Below are 22,739 nucleotides of genomic sequence, written 5' to 3'. Positions count from 1 at the left end.
GATGTTAACATTATGGGATCAAGAAGAACATTCTGATCTGTAACTGAAGATATTGGGAACAGAGTTGAAGGAAATTGTAATATTGGGTTTACTTTGGGCACATGAGAGAAAACTGAGCCAAGAACATTTCTCATTGGTGGATGTACGTCAGCTAACTGTTAACATACTTTGTCCGGATTATAAAAATGCAAGCGAGCGGCTTAATAATGAGATCACTTCCAAACAATGTGCCTCATGTTTCTTTTTCCCTCTGTCGCTCTCTTTTTTAAAATTTTTTATTGCCCTGCCTTTCTTCTTCTCACCCTCTCTCCCCAACACTTGTGACTGCAGTAACTTAATGAGTCTTTCTCCGACTTTAAGGGAGTCTGCCTCGTTTCTGTTTCATTAGTATTTGGGGGAGCGGTGTTGCATGAGGAACACAAATGTTTGCCATACCAGCAGTGCAACGAAGATGCAGGGCCTGCTGCCATGTGACTGCATGCCTAGCGTATTGAGGTCATTACTCGCAAACGACTGCAAGATGAAGGCTTGCTGCTACGGGTGTAAAACTGCTAATGGCACTAATAACCAACATTGTTCTTATTGCCAATGAGTTTACATATTTGTTTGTCTGTCAGCAGGATTACATCAAAAGTACTTAACAGATTTTGATAAAATCTTAACCAAAGATAAGACCTCATGCCATAGAATATTCCAATAAAATTTGGAGGGGAGCAAGATCAACATTTACTTTATTTTGTTTATTTAGAAAGGGCAGCGCACATTACTGTACACCTGTACGATACTGTAAATGTGCCAGACTTAGCCATGAGCTACTTTCCATCCATAGTGCTCATACATTTAAGACAATGACGATAAAAGATACAGACATGAACATAATATACACACGGAACAGTGGAAACGTGGAACAGTCACAAACAGTGATTGGAAGACTATCCCAGCTCCCTATACTGAATCTGGATGACTATCTCTATTTTTTGCAGAAGATTTCTCAATGAAATTACCGAGTTTGATCTGGATCGGATCCGCATTACGTTTCATAAACAATTTTTTTTTGAAAAGGGGGTGCACGGCCCATATTGGACTTACTGTATGGTTATTAATGGTGATAGAAATTTTTTGCAAGTCTTGCAAGAAATTTCGGTAGTCATCTTTTCCAGATAACTGCCAATATCTGGAAAAGAGGAAATTTGGCGCTAGGCGGAGGTTTGTGTTCCGGGTGCTTTTGTTTATTGTATAGTTTTTGACAATGAATCTAACATTTGATAGATGCCACTGATGCTTCCAGATTAGGTCAGTGTTAAAGTCCTGCATCACCTGAGTTTTTTTGGGGACTGATTTTGTACTCATTCACCGTAAAGAAGACTGGTGGGAGCTTCAGCAACTAGAAGACAAGGACTAAGGAGGAGATAGGGAATGGACAGAGAGATGGAGAATAGGAGGAACGAGGTTCAAAATATGGAGGAGGAGCATTTCATCCAGCTTTATGACTTAAACATAAGGTCGTGAAATGCAGCGGACATGCATTGACTCCAAACTCTTTCAAAGTTTTACTTCTGCATCTTTGTTCGACAATTGGGATTTTTAGATGCTCGAGAGGCTAGTATTCTTTTGGTTGTGTGTGTGTATGCGTGTGTGTGTGTGTGCTAGTGATCTCCCGCCCACTCCTGGGGGTGGGAGGGCTCAGCTGATGTCATTGAGTGCAGCAGGCTGATCCTGAAAGAGGCCCTTTGTTGGCAGCTGTAGCACGAGTAGTCCCTGAGCCTCGGATACACACTCACACTGGGGACAGCAGCGAGGAATGGCTCCATCCAGGCGGCCACACTGCCCACTCAACTAATACCACTACCGGTATCTTTCTCAACTCGATCTGCTCTATCGAATGGTTACTTTGTCTTACAAATGTAGGGCAAACTATGTGCCAAATGCCAAACGGGGGAAAAAACATGGAGATTCGCCTAAGAAAAAGTTTGTAGACTTTGCTGGACAACGGACTTGGAGAAAGGAGCTTGGAGAAAAGTTGGATTTGCAACATCTGGAATATCAAGGATAAAAAAAAACCATCAAGTATAAGTTTTTATAGGGAAGTCTTTGTCCTTGTTTTTCCCCCCCACTTTCTTTTGTTGGAATTAGGGGACAGCAGATTTGAACAAAGAAAAAACGTTTTCATTGGGACGTGACAGAAAGCAAATGAAAATGTTGGAGATATGCCTGAAATTGGTGGGGTGTAAGTCTAAGAAAGGCCTCTCGTCTTCGTCCAGCTGTTACTTGGAAGGTAAGATTATGAGGTGACTGTTGTGGTGTCCTTGCCTTGCTTGAGTTTTCATTGGAAGTTAAAGAAATGAGAGAAATGTGATAACTGTTCGATAACAAAGTTGACGCTATAGACCACAATAAGAGACAAAATGCATAAGTATGATTTCTTAGCTGTGGAAAGTGAAGAATGGGGAGGGGAAGGGGGAGAGTAAGCACAGGGGAGGGTGAAAGAGGCCAGACACACTGGCTAGCTGCAGAGGAAAAAAGTGGAAAAAGAGACGGCGAAAAGAATACAAGGAATTATGACTCCTGGCCATGTTCCACTTAGCTTTTGTTTATGAGGAGAGGGGGTCTAATCTCAGTGCACACACTCCTTTTTTTTACATCCCTGCACCTACATTTCCTTCAATGTTTCCACATGGAGTGTTACCTTTAGCATGGTGGGATGAAGAATGAGTAGATTAGAAGAAATCCAGGTCAGAAAAAATAATTGGTAATGAAAGGCGCAGGAAACGTTTAAATGTGCCACATGTTGCACAATCCAATTCTTTCAATTCAGTTAAGAACTGTTACCTTATTCTAGAGCATATGCTGTGTTTGTTAGAGCAAACCTGTTTTTATGTCTTTAGTTGTATTACAATAGAATTCTCTGAAAAGATTATCAAAGAAATTGAACCTGCGATTATCCCTGAGATAATATATTTGACATGGATTTAAGTGTTTTTCTTTGTGAGCTTGGGACTTTATAATCCATTCAAACATTGGTTCTTATTTTAGTTCTTTGGTTTAACTTTTATAAAGTATTTCATTCAAACAAAGAGAGGAACATTGACTGACGCTGATGCTGTTATTTACAAAACTTCTTGACTTTGGTCATTGTCACTTCTATCTTTCACATTCTCTTTTTGTCTTTGTATTCACTTTGAATAAACCTTTGTAGTTTAGACTTTTATTTTATTTTATCCTTTTGATTGTCTAGCTAGCTAAAATCAGCAAATTATTCAAATGCTGTATTTACTTTTAAATCGAGGATGATTTGTTAATTTCTTTAATAGTATTTCTGTTAAAAATGATTATCAAAGCTGACCAAAAAAAATTTATTTAAGAAAAATATTTTTTTCCCCTTGCATTTATTTCCCAAGCCTTGGACAAACCCTGAATAGAATACTTGACTTTGTTTTGCAAAATCAGGGCTTTCCGCCAAAAGTTGATTTCCAAACCGCAATGAATCCTTTTCAAGCCCTTAGTTTATTCATGCAATTTTTGTGTACTGCTAAGTTTTGGGACATCTTTCAACTGTAATGTATTAATTCAAAAATATGTTTATACTTAATCTGTTTTCTAAAGAATCCTTTCTGAATTGTAAATATAAAAATGATGGAAAACTATGAGGAAAAATATAAAGTAAAAGACTAAAAACTGTTAAAACTAGTTTGTCTGTTTGTTCATGGTTATTTATTTAGTATTCACATGATTTTAAGTTAGTTTCACCATTAATGGAGTCTGTTAAAAATGCAACAATGACTAAAAATATTTTTTTTTTCTGTATAGGTTTGAGTGGCTTTTTTTAGTGAATAGAAGGGAAATATCCTTATTTATAAAGCTGTGACAATCTAAAATAAAAGATGAATTTAAAAAAAAAAAGAAAAAAAACGGTAATGTAAAGTTGTCTGTGAGTTGAAAAGAAGACAAAAAGTCCCTGCAGTCGTCCACATCCAGTGTGTTGGGTTCACTCCTCACCCCTGATGACAGGTGACGCAAGAGAAAACTCAAGTGGAATATTTTCTTTCTGAACCCTCACAAGTAGGCGGTGTGTGGCCAGGGCTGGCTTCAGGGAGGTGGAACACACTGCTCTGTAGTTTCATATAGTTTCAGTTCACGTGAACTTGATTTTGTTTTTCATTTAGTACTTTTTGTCTTGCTTCAGTGCATTCCTGTTGCTCATGGTGATGCAGTCATAGCTCTGAATTCTTCACAAGTTCCACACATTTCATCACTCTGATTGTCATGTCAGTAATGGAGCCAAGTCATGCTGTAATTTCTCCCACTCCGTGACTCTGCAGAGCTGATAAAGGGCCTCTTCGCCTTCTTTGGGTTTATTTTTCTCTTACCTTCCACCCCATCTCCGTCCGTCTCTCTAAGCCTTGCTCTCTCTCATTCGCTCGTATGTCACCCTCTCTCACTAAGGGCCGCAGTATTCGAGGTTAGCAAAGTGGACTTGTGTGGCAGAAGTTCCTTATATACTCTGTCCACACATTTAAAGTGCAGGCCTAATCTTGTCTGTGTCCTTTGTCTGGTTTCTGTCATGGCACACTTTTTTATAAACACCAGAGTCTTTTGTCTTGTTTATCGGAAAGGCATCACTGTTGATTTTGTTACTAAGGTAAAACCTGAGCTGGAAAATGGAAAGTTGTGGTTGATTTGTAGGGATCTGACACATCCCTGAGCAGCAGTGGGGGCCAACCACTAATAAATATAGTGTTGTTTTTTGAGACAAAGGTTAGCCAGAATCAAAAAAAAATTACTCTGTTGGCTCCTCAAATTTCTTGTATGTGCCCAAAGATGTGACAACACAGTCATCTTCTTTTTCTTTAAAAGAAAGTATCCCAAGTGGCATGAAATACTCTGTTCAGAATATAAAATGACTAATACAAATATTGTTGTAAAATTTAAGTGAGAATTTTGGCTTTGAATACACTACTAGTAGCTCCAAATGTCTATAATGTATCTTTAAAAACAAAAAAACAATTGGCCACATTTTCAACACATTATCACCTAAATGTTGCAACCTCTTGTTTACTAAGCATTACTCAGCATTCTGAGTGACCAAAACTTGCTCATCAGAATTTAAGTGTTTCAGAAAGCTTGATAGCAGCAGTTGGACAAACTTGTTGCAGTACATTTGGCGTCATTGGTCACCAGGGCTTTCCTTCTTCCAGCCTCACTTATATTAACTCTTGAGCTTTGTTTATGACCACAAACTCTGTGGTTTTAAAGCTGTAGGAGAATGTGATTTTGTGCATCAAATAGAAATCGGTTGCTGTATAGAGTACAAAGCAACAAATGCAATGATGTCTTTAGGGTGGTTTAGGGAAGTACTCTAAGCTGCGGGCTCCCAACACCTATTAACTAGTTACTGGCTGGTACTTGCAAAGACATAAATCAATGTAACTTCTCCTCACTGCTTGATTCCCAAATGTTCACATTGGCTTTGCTGGAAACTAAATACTTAGATTCACCCTCTAAGGCATCAATGTGTGTCAAACATAATGCCCGGGGGCCAAATTCAGTCCTTTAGAAATCCCAATTAAGCCCACAGGAGAAAGTAAAAATGACAGAAAACATCAATCATTGTGTAAATAAAACTCAACACTCCCGGTGCTTTTATCGCATGATTGAAGTCATTTTCAATGTTAAACTGTTCAGAAAAAACTCAATTCTTACAAAATCCTTTAATTTTCTTCAAATTGTTATGTAATATTCATTAAATATAAACTTGTCACAAAACCTTGGAAATTTGAAGTGAAGATCCTGTTGGGACTGATATCTGTCACTTATTGCTTGGATTTTGTCAGTTTCTTACATATTTTGTATTTTATGTAAACATAGAAGTGCAAACTAGGGCACAATAATGTTGAAACTACTCATTTTCTCGCATAAAATCTGTGACTCACTGAGCTCAAACTGCTCTGTATATGGCCCCTGAACTAAAATTAGTTTGAAAGTTTAAAAATGTGATTCTTGCACTACTGATATTTGACATGTGCTTCTTTGGTTCACACAATTAGGGTAATAATAATAATAAGGATGCACTTTACATTCATGAATTGCTCAAAAGAACGATATAAAGTTGAAAACTACAATATAAAATACTTTAAAACATCAATAAAAATGAATAAGAACTGCGTGAGAAAAAAGGTTTTTATTCCTAATCCCAAACAAGTTTGCCCAAACAGTTTTAGTTTCAGATTTATATTAAACTGGTAATAGTGATTTGCTGTAAAAACATTGTGTATGCATGTGACTTCTTAAAGCAAATATGTTCACATGTTTAAAAACATCCAATATCTGTCATTGTAATATTGCTGTAATAAGTTAATTGCATCATTTGGTATGAGCTGAACTGTGAATGTAAAAACAAAGCTCTGTCCATTATTGGAGGGAGGATGAATATGAAGGCCAGGCAAATTTATTTATATAGCATATTCAATACACAAACAATGTGTGAGTTGACATTTTTAGCAATAATTTCAGAAAAGTGTTGCCGCCTCGCTTTGAAGAAGCCGTCCTTGAATTTATGCAGTCATTTTGTACAAAAATTCGAGTTTTGTTCTTCTCCATTTACGCTCAGCTCTTCTACAATAAGATTTCAAATTCTGAACGAGTATCCCAGTCTTCCTCCAGTGTGTTTTCTGTTTGTTTTTTTAGTTTTGACCTTAAAAGAAGTTCTGAAAGAAGCATAGTCTTTGCAGTTCTAACTAAAAGGACCAATGCTAATGTTAATACCAGTCCTTGTTATATACATTTATCTTTTTAGTAAATTGCTTAATTGTGTTTTGCAAAAAAAAATCTTCTGGATCTGCTTTAATTAAACACAGTCAGCAAGTGTTCATCTTCTAATAAATTAATTAGTTGATGACTAAAGATAAGCTATCTAAATATTATGCAATTCATTGTGCATTGGACAAAAAATGCTTGATATTTGCTTTAATATTTTGTGAGTCTGAGGACTTCCTTTTAATGTGTGGCAACCACTGAGGTAAACATTCAAGCTCCTTTCCATCTGCTGCTGCATGTTTTTTTTATTCCTTAACAACATAATCGCCTTAAGCTAAATGTAAAAGTTATTCATGCACGTTTTTTCCCTAAATTAATTTGAATGAATAATTAAAAGGTGAAACACTAGCAAGTTCAGAGACTCACCAGTGTTGCAGCAGCAGTGGAGTTTCATGTTGAGACAGAACCCAATGGTTTGATTTACTGATGCTGTTAAAGGTGTTGAGTGAAAACAAATTTTTGTGGAAAAGAAGAAGAACAGTTGAGACGTGTAGACGGTGCAGGTCACATGTGGGGTGGGATCGCAGCTGAAGTTTTGCTTGTTGGGAATGTCATTCAGTGACGCCTGGAGACAGTGTGAAGCGACTCACCTTTTTTTTGTGTCTTCTTTATTGTTTATGTTTACACATTTATTCTGACAGGCACACTCTGCTTTTCTTCCAGAAGCTCTGCAGCGACCAGACTTTGAGGGCCATAGCCTGACAGAAGCAGCTCGCTGGAACTCCAAAGAAAACCTGTTGGCCGGACCGAGCGAGAATGACCCCAATCTGTTTGTGGCGCTCTATGATTTTGTGGCCAGTGGTGACAACACACTAAGTATTACTAAAGGTGAGCGATGGAAACAATGCAGATTACTTTCTTTCTTCATTTTTATTCTTGTCGACAAAGTCAAACACTGCTCTGAGCAGAGCATGAGCATTCACTGTCCATTACAAGGTGGGAATTCCCATAATTCACACCACAAGTTGTTTTCAGGAAATCCTTAATTATTGACTTTTATTTATGATTCAATGACGTGACACCTAAATATTCCGTCTAACTTCATTTTTTTTTTTAGTTAAAAAAGGTTTAAACTTGTAAAAAGATACCAAATACTGTATATAGTAACTTAATTTATATGCGCTTACTTCAAATTTATTTTCTTTCCTATTTGTTATATTATAGTCCTGTAAACCAGGGGTTCTCAACTTTGGGGTTAGGAGCCCATTTTGGGGTTGTGGAACACTAGGAGGGGTTTGCCAGATGCTTTCAAGATACTTGGAATATTTGTTTAACAATTTCAGCCAATTTTTGCATATTTTTACCCTTTTTCTGCAACTACACCAAACTTGCCATATTTTAACCTATTTTCATCACTTTTTATTGCCATATTTTTGCTCCTTTTAATGCTTTTTTGCTACATTACTCCCATTTCTGCAACTTCTCCATCAAATTTCAATGCCTTTTTTGCACATTTTTTCCACCTTCAATACATTTCCAGCACTTATAAACCCTTTCCACCACTTTTCCCACCTAATGTCACATATGTTGTCCCATTATTGTAACTTTAAACCTCTTTTCACCATATTCTGTGCTTATTTTTGAAAAAATAACCAAGGGTTGAGAATCACTGCTGTGTACGAAATCCTTATACATCATTGACCAATGTACATCAAAAAATTAGTAGGATAGAATTAAAAAATAATAATTGCGCCCCACCCTTTTTTCTTCATTAATTTATACATATTTTGATGCACGCTTAACCTTTAAGGAATAAGAATTTCAATAAAGATTACTGCAAAATAACAATTATTACTTACAAACTTATAAACAACAATAACAACAATAATAAGAATGATAACTGGGGATGAATCCACAAAGCTAATATAATGTAGGAAAACCTTTCAGCCAGTTATGTAACAGATCAATTCCCATAAACATTCCACCATTTGGATTAAGCACTGGCAGTGTGTGGCTTGATGACTGTTTTCCAACAACACTAAGGCAATCCCACGATCAATTACTTAATGTCACAAATTCAGGGGGAGAGCAGAGATCTGCATAAGTTATGGTCCTTCCTGTGAATCTGCTGTATTTGCATCCCCATCTCCTTCCCTCTCTGTTTTCACTCCCATCTGACTCTCACTTCCTGAGAACGGGGCTCACATGCGAGTCCTTTTTCCACTGAGCTAACAGTAAAACAATACAGCAGATGGATTGCACAGACAAACAGAGGAAGGAAGGAGGGGAAGCAGACGAGAAAAAGCACCCGAAACTTTTCCATCACATGACAGAACATTTTTGCTTTGGAGGGAAACTGTGAATTGTCATAACAGTTTGAAAACTTCAAATATTTTAGACAAATAACACATTTTCAAATTTATTGAATGAACAGAACAAATAACGTCATATTTCGTAATGAATCCAAATTTTAAAAACTAATGTAAAAAGCAGTAGTCAAAAATACAGGAAGTAAATGAACATTGTTTGCAATCTGTGGCAGAAAAAAAAGAAAATAAAAAAGGACATTCAATGCACGTATGAAATAACATAATATCATGTTTCATAATGCAATTAACATATTTCATGAATACATTAAAACTAGAAAAAAAAATGAAACTAATCACCTGAATGAAAATCAAATTTAAAAGTGTTAATGATTAATAGTTAATTACTCAAAAATACAGGAAATAAGCGAACATTGTTTGCAATCTGTAGCGAAAAGCTTAAGGAAACAAAAAAGAAATTTTAAGTCATTTTAAAACAATATTTTTACACTTTAGTTCCACCTTACATTTTGTTCCCGGTCACATAACTAATGCGGTCTTAGTTTAATTCACTTTTAATTTCTGCTACATTTTAAGACTTCTCATTATTACTTTGTTTGTGAGTTTGTGTTTTCTGTAGTGTTATTGATCACAGAATGAAATTGAAAAGTTTGTCGGCATCCCACCTGTCATAGCTCTATTCCATACCAGGGAGGTGCGCCACATACTTTGAGAAGCACTATATTGTTATGTACATAACTATACATTTTTTAACCTTATTTCATTCGTACAACGTGTTTCGTTCCTGGGACTTTTTTTCATATCATATTTGTGATGAAGTTTAAACTTGACTTTAAAAATCTAAGGTAAAAAAAAGTAAAAATGACAGCGAAAACATGGCTCATTGTGTAAATCACCAACTAATTCAGTCATCAATATCTCAGTCCCTCCAAATGCCTAAATTTATTGAAACTGTGCAATTCTTTTTACAGGGCACAGTTTTCCCAGTCATTTTTAATCTCAAATTGTTGTAAGTACTGTCGATTTTTTCCAAAATCTTAAATTTTTCCTCACATTTTTTCTCCAAAATGTCCCAAAATTAAATAAAAATTGGTCACAAAATCAAGGAAATTTAAGTGGAGATCCTGAAATCTGTCCCTTATTGCTTGGATATTGTAGGTGCCCTACATTCTTTAAATACTGCAAACTAGGGCACGTGAATCATAAAATTGCTGGTTTTACCGCGTATGGTCTGCGGCCCACTTGAGATTAAACTGGTTCGTAATTGGATCCTGAACCTAAAATTAGTTAAACACCCCTGATCTAAATTGTCTTTTCAGTTTAAAGAAGAGAGTTGTAGTTGTAATTAATCTGAAAATTTCAACAAAATGGGTTAAAAATGTAACTTTAATTGAAAAATTCAATAAATTGTGATTATTCTATTTCAAAACTCAAAAATAATGTAAAATGTGCCTTTTTGTCCTACTTTTTTTGTTTAATTTCCCATCTTTCATTCATCGTGTCATGCAGGAGAGAAGCTGCGAGTGCTTGGTTACAACCACAATGGAGAATGGTGCGAGGCGCAGACCAAGAACGGCCAGGGTTGGGTGCCGTCAAACTACATCACCCCCGTCAACAGCCTGGAGAAGCACAGCTGGTACCACGGGCCGGTGTCACGCAACGCCGCCGAGTACCTGCTCAGCTCGGGCATCAACGGGAGCTTCCTCGTCCGCGAGAGCGAGAGCAGCCCCGGCCAGAGGTCCATCTCTCTGCGCTACGAGGGGAGGGTCTACCATTACAGGATCAACACTGCATCTGATGGCAAGGTCAGTGCGCACTTCATTTACAGAGATTAGCAAACATTAAGCAAATATATTATACAAATTATAGTTTTTTAGACTTACGTCAAAGGATGACGACAAACTATAGGAATCTATTCCATTGGTCTGTAGTGGGACCAGTGCTATCTGCTTTCTGCTCAGACCAATTTCATTTTTATTTATTTTTTTCATCATTCTACAACTTATTTTGTGTTTTCCAAACTGTCTACATTTTATATTTTCTATGTGTGCCAGGATTGTGGTAAATTACATTTTTCAATTACAATTGCAGGAAGCACCATTTTTCTCAATTACAATTATTATTTTCTCCTGAACGTGAACGTCAGTTACAATTGTGTTCTAAATTGCTAAAGTTTAATTACAATTAGTCACAATTACTGAGTGTTTGATAAACAACCCCATAAAACATAACCTTCCTGTTATGTTAGCTTTCTGTTAGCATCTCTTATATCTTAATGTCTTAAATCAGCTGTAAAATGCACTAAAAATATTATCTATAATCCAATTTGTTTGTCTTCTTTTGCTTCCTTGTTAGGCTTCCTAATCAATGAAAATATTTAGTAATATATAGTGTTAATATTTTTGGTGTGGGTGTCTGAGTCTTTTTTCTGTCACTATACCCCATGATTTTAATTAAAAGTTAATATGAAACTTATTTTAATGATTTTTAACTTTGTATGTGTAAGCCATAGAACTGTAACAGTTTCCCAGGTTTGTAAATGTTTTTATAGAATTTCCATGCCAATTACAAAGTTGAGTACCTGAACTCAATTACAATTCAATTATGATTAAAACAGGAACAGATTTCTCCAATTACAAAAATAATTATGTCATAATTGTACTATATTAACAATGAAAATTATAATTGACCCCAACCCTGATGTGTGCACTTGTTTAGTTTATCCAGTGATTTATCGCAAATGATGCCTTGTCCATTCGACCCATTTCCAACTTTCCCCCCCCGACACCACAGTAATGTAAGGCTCATGTTTGGAATTCCCCCACAAATGTTCAATCATCGGAGAAGCTACTGCTGCCATTTTGGTTGTGTCATGCTGCAGCGAGGTGAGCTGGCAGTAAAAATGTCCGCTATGACAGGAATGCCTCCAAACACCAAAATGCCACCATTCTGTTCATAACGGCAACAGACAAGAGGCGGGGCCAGATACTGTAGACATGCGCTAGAACAGATGGATATGATGGTATAAAACACACTTCCCTTTGCGTATTGTTTTCCATCCTCCCACTAAGCTACAAGCCACAGGTCTGGTATGTTTGGCCTCTCCACCAGTTTGAGATGACCTCAGCATCCCCCCACCCCCCTTCCTCCTCCTGCTGCAGATTGGGTTTTTCTCTGAAAGCTGCTCTACACGAAAATACATCTTTTTATGGGAGAATAATTTCACAATTGGTGCCAGGTAACCTACTGGTCACTTTTCCACCAATTGTGGTGACTCATGTTGTTCCCAAACATAGGTTGTGTTCGAAATGTCTCTCTAACATACTATACACTACAAACTCTAAGTATATACTGTGTCTGCGATATACTATAGGTATGATTAGGATGATGACCGATGATGAGCGTTCCGACTGAAGTATACTTCCAAGTTTCCCAAGATACATTTTAAACCTACAACAACAAAAACTGAAGCTAAATATCTCTGTTGATTCTCCACCTTTGAAAGTTCTGAAAACATTTTAAGTGAGAAAGTGACCATGTAGAGTATCAACATGTGGTCATTTGATCCATAAAACTCACATATACACATTTAATTCCGACATTTCAGAGCTTTTCGGAGCTGCACCATAGTGCTACTGACAAAACTTCCAGTTAATTTCAAAACAAGAACCCTTTTTTCAAAAGTGTTAAAACTAATGGAAGTCAAACTCTAACCTCACACTTAGTATGAGTAGTCCATTAGTATGCGATTTCGAACACAGTCTTAATGTCTGGACAGATTGAAGAGCAGCTTGTTGCCAGGTTTTTGCAAAACAAGTACGAGGAGTGAAATCATTCTTCCTAGTCCTGACCAGCATCCTCCCATCCACCAGCATCCTCCTCATGGAAGCTTGGAAAACGCTGGGAAAAATGTTTCACCACTGTTTTCCAACCAATCCTTCATGTGTTTTTTCACTTTTCGTGTCCACGTTACACAACAACAGAAGTTTCACAAATATGTTTTTCATTCCTGCAGCTTTACGTGTCGTCCGAAAGCCGCTTCAACACACTGGCTGAGCTGGTGCACCATCATTCCACGGTAGCCGACGGCCTCATCACCACGTTGCACTACCCGGCGCCCAAACGCAACAAGCCCACCATCTACGGTGTGTCGCCAAACTATGACAAATGGGAGATGGAGCGCACCGACATTACCATGAAGCACAAACTGGGCGGGGGCCAGTATGGGGAGGTGTACGAGGGCGTGTGGAAGAAGTACAACCTCACTGTGGCTGTGAAGACACTAAAGGTAAGAGAGTACTGAGTACAAAAAAAGTAGCACAGAGGGAAGGAAAGACTGCCATCTGGTGTTTGTTAAATGAAATTACGTCCAAACTTTTTCATTTTTTTATTTTTTCCTTTTTTTACGATATTTAAGTCTGTCATAATTTATTTATTTATTTCTCTAGCTTCCTTTCCTGATTCAGTGCATCACCTTTTAATGTTTTACATAATCTGTGATGTTTTCTTATTCCAATGCAGGAGGACACGATGGAAGTGGAAGAGTTTCTGAAGGAGGCTGCAGTCATGAAAGAAATCAAACACCCCAATCTGGTCCAACTGTTAGGTATGTACAAAAGAAACACAAAATAAGTACAGTGATACGGAAGCGTATCTTTTTTCTGAATAATTAATTTTTTTTTGGCCATTTTTTTCTGTTCTGTTTTTCAGAGTAATTCTTTCTCTTTTTTGTGATAATTTTTTTCAGTGCACTCTGTGTGAATCCAGTATTTTCAGCAGTCTCCTGATCATATCTTGAGCATGAAAAACGGAAAGAAAAATTACTCCAAAAAACAGAAGAAAAAAAACGTGTCCAAAAAACATGAAATAAAATAGTCTGAAAAACAAACCAAAAAAAAAAAACATTCAGAAAGTTTTTTTTTTTTATTTTCCAAGTTAATGCAATACACTTTCGTAGATTAGGCCCAATTTAGATAATGAAAATAATTTCAATTAAGATTAAAGTCGAAAAGTTGAGATTAAAGTTGAAATTTCGAGAATTAACTCAAAATACAATATTGTGATGAAAGTTGATTTTCTAATGAAGTCAAATCTACGGAAGATGACTAGGGCTATTTCATCTTTATTCTTGATTTACAATAAAAACAATTTCTCCATCAAAATTGGCCTTAATCTGCTTCCGTACGGTAATCAATAAATAACCACTTCTTCTTATTGGAGGATTTAATGACCGTTTATCCACTTCAAATGCATCCCTGTTCAGTATAAACGATGATCAACGAATATATACATTCACATGTTTCTCTGACAGGCGTTTGCACGCGGGAGCCGCCGTTTTACATCATCACAGAGTTCATGACCCACGGTAACCTGCTGGACTATCTGCGCGAGTGCAACAGAGAGGAAGTCAACGCTGTGGTGCTGCTACACATGGCCACGCAGATCTCCTCTGCCATGGAGTACCTGGAGAAGAAGAACTTTATACACAGGTTAGCACACGCACAGATAAGTCCGTGTATTCACGCTAACCTTAAAAATAATACCCACCTTCAAGCATGATCTCTCCTACTTTGATTTGGTTTTTCCATAGCTGTAAAAATAGCTAAAGAGAGTAGGTGGAGCTGTTACTATACCAAATTTCAGTTTCCTATGTGGCGTAATTTTTGAGATATTGGAAGGTGAAAATGGAAGTAAAATAAGGGCGCGCAAAAATCGACACATACAACCCCCCCCCCCCTAAATTGTCCATATCTCAAAAAGTATTCATCCGATCAAACGACAAATCTATAGTTTGCCTATTTAATAATTACGGAACAATTGGTAAAAATGTCAGAATTTTGTGAGACCAAAGTGCGCTGGCCATTTTTTGAAATGACATAGAATGACTCTTATTGTAGTTTTTATTTAAGTTTAATCCCTCATATTTTATTTTCAAACAACATATTATAGATATGTTTTTATTTTTCACGAATAAGATCTTCTAAGTCAGGACTTAACATGCTTGTAATTTGACACCAGCCTCAGATTGAGTATCAAAATAAATAGCTGGGTATCAATTCGATTCAAGTTATTTCAAGATATTTCGTTTCAGTATGAATTTTGCTTCATAGCGAATAGTAATTCAAACTTGGTACAGTATGAAAGATATTCATGTTTACTTTAAGAATTGAGCCCACAGCACTGCATTCCATATTGAAGGAAAAACATATTTAATGATTGATTTTATTATTTTATGAATCAATAGCGGGCCATTAAATAGAAAATTGATTATTTAATTCAGCCCTACCTTTAAGTATATGTATTTGGGCATCAGCCTCCTTGTTGCATCACAAGTACCTTGTGATTAAAGCTGTTCTCCCACAGAGACTTGGCTGCCCGTAACTGCCTCGTGGGGGAGAACCACCTGGTGAAGGTGGCAGATTTTGGTCTGAGCCGGCTGATGACTGGAGACACCTACACGGCTCACGCTGGGGCCAAGTTCCCCATCAAGTGGACCGCTCCAGAGAGTCTGGCCTACAACAAATTCTCCATTAAGTCAGACGTGTGGGGTGAGTTGGTTGAAATTTATATCTGCATGTCTACACATGCGTCTGTTTGGAAATGATGGAGTTGTTTCCTCTGTTGTTTACGTCTACAGCGTTTGGCGTGCTGCTCTGGGAGATCGCCACCTATGGCATGTCTCCGTACCCTGGGATCGACCTGTCCCAGGTCTACGAGCTGCTGGAAAAAGACTACCGCATGGACCGCCCAGAGGGCTGCCCGGAGAAGGTCTACGAACTCATGACGGCCTGTGAGTGCCATCATTCACAGTGTGAATGACCTCATACAGAAGGAGTGTTATATATATACACATATACATAGTATATAATTCTTTAATTTTTTTGTATTTTTGTTCAAGCAGTCACACAAAGTTTACAAAGGGTGGATTCAACACAATTTGACAGATAAAAGTAAATAGATGCCTGTGGTCTTTACGAGTCCTCTTTCTTCAAACAAAACTCAGAGAGAATTAAAAAAAAAAATATCTGGAGAAACAGAGAGCAAATAACATATTTCGTCCTTTGAGGTTTAAATAATCCTCTTTTCTATGTAGGTTTGAAAAAATAACATAATTAAAGAAAAGAAACACACAAAAATGAGGTTACAATAATTATACTCAACGCAATCACAAATTAAACTTAGATGGACTTACAGAAATGAGGAGTTTTTAATCTATCACGTTGTTTGCTTAGGTTGGAGGTGGAATCCCGCTGAACGTCCTTCTTTTGCTGAAACGCACCAAGCTTTCGAGACCATGTTCCAGGAGTCCAGCATCTCAGACGGTCAGGGCTGTTCAAAGTTCTCTCTGATATTCTTAGATAACGTCTTTCTCTGCAACCCATGATTGTCTTTGTCACCTTTACATAGAGGTGGAAAAGGAGTTGGGAAAGAAGGAAAAGAAGACAACATTAGGCCCCATCCAGCAGGCACCAGAACTCCCAACCAAGACCAGAACCCTCCGTAAGCACATGGATAACAGGGACGGAGACAGTCCAGGTAAGATGCACCAACATAGGATGAAAGGATGACATTCAAACTACGCGCCCCCAAATCCCAATTGTCAAAGAGTAACCACAGGTCAAGTTTATTTTGTATCTTTGCAAAACACTTTTATTCTTACTTAAGGCAGATATATCTGTAAACATGTTCTCCAGTTTAATTGCATATAAAACTAAGGCGACCAAAGGTAAAGACATACAATCACATGTACTTTCTTGTAATTTTAATTTAATCATTTTAAAATAAAGTGTGTTTTATATTGATATATGAAAATCAATAAAAATGGAAAGAGAAAAATGAAAACAAATTGCATGAATATGACTAACTACATAGAAATAAATACAATTATTACTTATTTTGCTTCATATTGAAGGATGTTGTATTTGTTATCAAATTTAATTTGCTTTGTCTTTTTAAGTTAAATACTGTACTATAAAATGCACTGTTCAGTGGACCACTGTAGTTATTTAGTCAACATTTAATCAATTATGCTTATTAGGCCTTTATTGAAATAAGACCTGTTAAAAGATTGTGAGTTTATTTACTCGATTCTTCTTTGTTTTTTGTGGAATAAGTAAAAAAAAGCATAATGATGGCAAAATGTGTGATTTCTCTTGCATGATTAATTGATTAAAAAAAAGGAAATGATAATCGATTACTAAAATAATCATTTCCTCCAATCTCATGCTTCATTGTAGACAAAAAACACAAGTAAAAGCATTACAATTCTTGTAAGGTTATTTGCTTTATAATAAATAAATGAAAAACAGATGTGCATGTAATTCAGTGCAATAATTTAATTTGATTTAATATTGAATTAAATTTAAAAGGAAATATTTTAATGGAATTAAACACAAAAAAGGCACAAAAGTGTGGATTATTTTTTATTTTTTAAGTGAGGATATCTTTTGATACTGACTGATCAATAAAACAAATATATGGCATTAAAAGCTTAACGAATAAATAGTCACATCTTAACGTTTTGTTATGACTTTAATTTGTACATTTTTACAAAGTAAAGTTAAAACAGAGAAGACTTTCAGTGTTGAAGAGACGTTAAAGCTACACATTAAAGACTTTGCAGTAACGTAAGCATTAAAGTTTGTGTTTTTCTTCAGACCTGCTGGAACATGAAGCTGCCGTGTCCTCGCCAATGCTCCCCAGGAAAGAGCGCCCCCTCCTGGACACCAACCTGAACGAGGACGATCGGTTGTTGCCCAAAGATAAAGACAAGACGCGCGGTAGCGGATTCTTCAGCCTCATGAAGAAGAAGATGAAGAACGCTCCTGCTCCACCCAAACGCAGCTCGTCCTTCAGAGAGATGGACGTCCACCCCGACAGGAGGGGGGTCACCGTGGACTCTAGAGACGGAGACGGATTCAACAACAATGGATCTTTAGCTCATAGCGAGACCACGCACAGTCTGGACTCTAACTCCAAGTTGATGAGTTCGAACAACAACGGAGCAGCAGGGATCACCAACGGAGCTCCTAATTACCCCGGACCCTTGTTCCCAAGGAAGAAAGGAGCTCCCCTGGTTCCTGGTCAAGGAGGGAAAGCAGCAACGACTCCTGCTGGTGAAGAGGAATCCATTTCTAATACTAAGCGCTTCCTCTGGTCGTCCAGCATGACCACCAATCCAGAAGGCACAGAGTGGAGGTCAGTCACGCTGCCACGCGACCTGGGTCAGCGTCACTTTGACTCTGGTACGTTCGGGGGCAAACCCGCGCTTCCCAGAAAAAGGACCAATGAGCAGAAAGGGGAGAATGCCCCACGAATGGGAACGCTGACCCCTCCGCCGCGCCTCAACATTTCGGATGTTCCCTCGCCCTTCCTGACTAAAGAGAGTCCTGGTTCCAGTCCTGGTTCCAGCCCCCAGGCACTGACACCCAAAGTGGTGAAAAGGCCGGGTCTACCTGGGCTGGAGAACTCCAAGACCAGCGCCCTTCACGCTGAGCTACTCAAACCCAACGTGTTTCCTGCTCTCGGGGCGGCGGGGGACGAGTGCAGGGCCCGCAGGAACAAGCACTCTGTGAAACTCCAGAAACCAAAGCCGGCGCCGCCTCCACCGCCGGCCAACCCCAAAATGAGCAAGGGTTCCCGCAGCCCCACGCAGGAGCTCCCCTCGCCCACCGCCTCCGATGCTAGATCTAAGTGCCCCCCCTCAGATTCGACGACCACCGACCGAACAAATCTCAGCGAGGGCCTCAAGAAGCTCCCTTTAGGCTCCACCTCCAAACCACAACCGTTAAGAACCTCCTCCACGTCCATGACCACCTCCCACTCAAACCAGAGCCTCGGCGGCTCCTCCCCCACCGCCTTCACCCCTTTGGTGAGGACGCGATGTTCCCTGCGTAAGACGGCCCCCCGCCAGGCGTCGGAACGCACCCCCAACTCCGCCGTAACGAGGGACATGGTCCTGGAGGGCAGCGAGCGGCTCCGCACTGCCATCTGCAAGAACTCTGAGCAAACGGGCAGCCACAGCGCGGTGCTGGAGGCTGGCAAGAACCTGTCCAAGTACTGCGTGAGCTACGTGGACTCCATCCAGCAGATGAGGAACAAGTTTGCGTTCCGCGAGGCCATCAACAAGCTGGAGAGCAGCCTGCGTGAGCTGCAGATCTGCCCCTCGGCCACCGGGGGCTCCAGCGCGCAGCAGGACTTTAGCAAGCTGCTGTCGTCTGTCAAAGAGATCAGCGACATCGTTCAGAGGTAGCGTTGTAAAAAAAAAAAGAAAAGAAAACACACAACCCCTGATCACAAGCTGAACACAATGTGGCTCCGGAGACAAGGAGCAGATGGAGAGCAGGGTTGGCTCCCGCTGCAGAAAACTCTACGAAAAAGCCTTAAAGCTACAAACAAACACTGCTGTTTGGCCTGGACGAGAGTTTAAAGTATGGAGGTAGATTTGTGTCTTTATTATTCAATACAAAAAAATCACTTCAATCAAAAAAAGTTGACTTAAATCAAAATTAATTATGTTTAATCAAAGAAAAAAGTGTTCAAATGCAAAAAAAAATAAACAAATGCGTTTTAACACTTGTTTCTTTGATTGAAAATGTATTTTTGTTTTTTTTAATCAATCTAAAAGTAAAACATTTCAATCAATGAAAAAAAAGTGTTCATACGCAATTATTTGGGGCTCAGTTTTTTGCGTTCAAACACTTGATTTTTTAATCTAAATTTTTTTTCTTTGATTGAAATGTTTTTTTATTTTTTTGATTGATCAAAAAAGTTAACTTCAAACCAAAAACATTTTCAATCAAAGAGAAGTGTTCACATGCAATTATTTAGACACTTTTTTTCTTTGATTAAAAATATTTATTTTTGATTGAAAATCTTTTTTGTTTTTTTTATTGAAGTGATTCATTTTTTATTGAAAAGTTTTTTGGGGAATAAATAATAATGAGACAAATCTACCTCTATACGAAAGGGGCCAAAAAAGACATCACCAATCATTTCTGTAAAGATCATGTCTTATGCTTCCTTTTTTTTTTTTTTTTTTAAATCACTGACTTTACTCCAAACACAACGACCTGTGATATCATTTGTTTGTTTACGTCACTGTTACCGTGTTGGATTTTTCATTATTGCTGATGACAATGAGCAAAATCCAGAAGACTGAACCTCATTTTAAGCTCGCCAATAACTTCCAACATCCAATTCTTCTGCAATCAGCCATGTGAGGGATGATATTTCAGTGTTTCTTTTTTACTGTTTGAATTCTTTTTGCAGTATTTGTGCCACAAAACCACAAACAGGAGCCTCCGACTGTCCTCTTTTTGTGCCTTTCTGCACAGAATCGTGCCTTAAACACTTTTAAAAGAGAGCCGTTGTAGTCTCGACTCTTAACCAGTGTGCGGGTCGTGTTTGTTAGATTTTCAATGTTTGCAACACCAAAAATTTTCTTTTTATTCTCCAGCACGTACTGGAGAGGGACCAGGATGACTCCAGTTTCATGTAGTCTTCTTACTAGGGTTGGGCGATATAGACCAAAATTCATATTTCAATTTTTTTTCTCAAAATGGCAATATGCGATATACATCTTGATAATTTGAATTCAGATAAAGTCTTACCAGAAAATTCTGGGTTAAATTTGCTGGTGCAAAATGACACACAGACTAAAATAACATCACAGCGCTTGAAGATTTGTAAAAAAAAAAAAAAAATTTTTTAACTTGTGCATGTATCACAAGCATGGGCTACTGGTGGCCCCAAGAACTCAAATACACCTCACGGTGATACTTGGACACGTCATCAGTGATGAACCCGGGGTCATAGGGTGTTTCGGGTCTTTAATCATCAGACACCCCCGGCTGGGTCGCCCAGGCGAGGGTGATCAGACCCCAGCCTGTGTCCAAGTGGCGCACCACGGATCCCCCCTATACGGATCCACAGCCACCTGGAGGCCTTTTCTGTGGCCTCAAGGGTGTTCTTGGTGGCTTTTCTCAACTGCTGTCCTCTAATGCCTAGGAGTTTGAACACTCGCTGTAGTGAGTGACCTGCAAAACCCCTGCACCCGATTTCGATTGGTTCACAGCGGGCTCTCCAGCCATTGCTCCGGCACTCTGTGGTGAGCTCACAGTATTTGGCCCTCTTTCGCTCATTGGCTTCGTCAATCTGGTCCTCCCAGGGGACCGTCAGCTCCAGTAGCACCACTTGCTTGGTTGAATCAGATGTTAACACCATGTCTGGGCGGAGTGTTAACAAAAGTAAATGCAAAAAATACACAAAATTACTACAAAAACTCAAGTTAGCAGAGAAATACTTATTTGGACAACAAAATACACAAATGGAGAAAAAAATGCACAATGGAACAATGAAAATACATAAAAGAACACATTTTAAAAATGTACGAATAAATGGAGAAATGCACAAAAGAACAACAAAATTAAACAAAAGACAATTATTAACAAACAGCTGCACAACGTGACGCTTTTGGCTTTTTCTCCAATAAGGGACAGCACGTGTGAGTGAGTTCTGTAGTGTGGCTTATTTAGGGGACTTGTTAGGACTCATTCAGAAATCCATCCAACTGAGCTTTTCATGTTCTGAAAAGTAGCGAAAGCAGCGACTCCTAAAACGAGTATTTTCATACAAAATAAGCTATTGAAATATATATATATATATATATATATATATATATATAGCTATTGTAATTTTCTATATCGCCAAAATAGGAAACTCGATATATCTTGAATCTTGATATATTGCCCTGCCCTACTTCTTACTGGACCTTTTTACTACTTCTACATACCAGTCACAGCAGCAGCAGCAGCAGTAATGCTCTGGGATCCGTTTCCAGGGGTAAAAGTCTGAATCAGTGTTGATAAGAAGCTTGATGTCATGTGGTCTAAATGCTGTTTCAGAGGACCTTTCCAACCCCCCCAGAAAGATAAAGTACCTCCTTTGGGAAACACTGGACTGAGATGTGTGTGGATCCTTTGCTTGCTGTCAAACATTAGACTTTTAAAGAAAAAGAAAGAAAGAAAACATTTAAATTCCCTTTTATTGTCTGTGTGTGTTCTTCTGTTGTCATCTCATCCTTTTTTCTGCCCTGTCTGACTGCGACGCCTGAGGACAAAAGTCAAACCACGAGCTGCCTTGACTTCACCATGGTACTGTCTGTTGGCCATACCACTACTCTGATGTACGTGTCTTAGCCTCCTTGATCATTTTGTATACTTTTGCTTTTTTTTTTTTTTTTTGTAAATGTTCGATTTTTTTCTCTTTAACATTGGTGCAATTTTTGTTGCAATAAAATAAAAAAGCCATTGTGCTACTTGAAATACATCCCAGACTCCTGCCCTTCTTACTATTAAACAATCCTTTTTAATTCCTGGAGCTGCTATGGTTTACCAATGGGTGCAACATTCAGTGAGAGATCAAAGTACTACTTCTGTAATTGATAGCAATCACTCACATGTGCTGTACATGTGAGAGCAAGTGTTCTCAACCTTGGGGTCAGGATCTCATCTGTGGTTATGAGACACTGAGAGGATGTCACCAGATGCCTTTAAGAAGCTAAGAATATTTTCTGAAGTTTGAGCACATTTTTGCTTATCTTAGCTTATTTTTTGCAACTACACCAAACTTACTGTATTTTAACCTATTTTCATCACT

At 38.3% G+C, this 22,739-nt stretch overlaps 1 protein-coding gene across 2 annotated transcripts in view; it reads left to right on the top strand.

Annotated features, from left to right (window-relative positions):
• abl1 (c-abl oncogene 1, non-receptor tyrosine kinase) overlaps positions 1-22,111 on the top strand; it is a 38,325-nt gene extending 16,214 nt beyond the window's left edge. Inside the window, exons 1-11 of one of the 2 annotated variants that reach the window (XM_028462511.1) lie at positions 1,744-2,275; positions 7,477-7,641; positions 10,590-10,885; positions 13,096-13,368; positions 13,602-13,686; positions 14,392-14,569; positions 15,444-15,628; positions 15,718-15,870; positions 16,313-16,402; positions 16,488-16,616; positions 17,738-22,111. In XM_028462511.1, the coding sequence (XP_028318312.1) occupies positions 2,191-2,275; positions 7,477-7,641; positions 10,590-10,885; positions 13,096-13,368; positions 13,602-13,686; positions 14,392-14,569; positions 15,444-15,628; positions 15,718-15,870; positions 16,313-16,402; positions 16,488-16,616; positions 17,738-19,332 (3,234 nt within the window). In that variant the 5' untranslated portion in view covers positions 1,744-2,190 and the 3' untranslated portion in view covers positions 19,333-22,111. Of the gene's footprint in view, positions 1-1,743; positions 2,276-7,476; positions 7,642-10,589; positions 10,886-13,095; positions 13,369-13,601; positions 13,687-14,391; positions 14,570-15,443; positions 15,629-15,717; positions 15,871-16,312; positions 16,403-16,487; positions 16,617-17,737 lie in introns of those variants that run through there. The other variant, XM_028462510.1, reaches the window with a different exon arrangement.
• Positions 22,112-22,739: the final 628 nt, after the last annotated feature.

This window comes from Gouania willdenowi, chromosome 12 (genome assembly GCF_900634775.1).
Source record: "Gouania willdenowi chromosome 12, fGouWil2.1, whole genome shotgun sequence".
Classification (NCBI taxonomy): Eukaryota; Metazoa; Chordata; class Actinopteri; order Blenniiformes; family Gobiesocidae; genus Gouania; species Gouania willdenowi.
The sequence above is the reverse complement of the archived record's forward strand: the minus strand, read 5'-3'. Positions and strand labels throughout refer to the sequence as shown.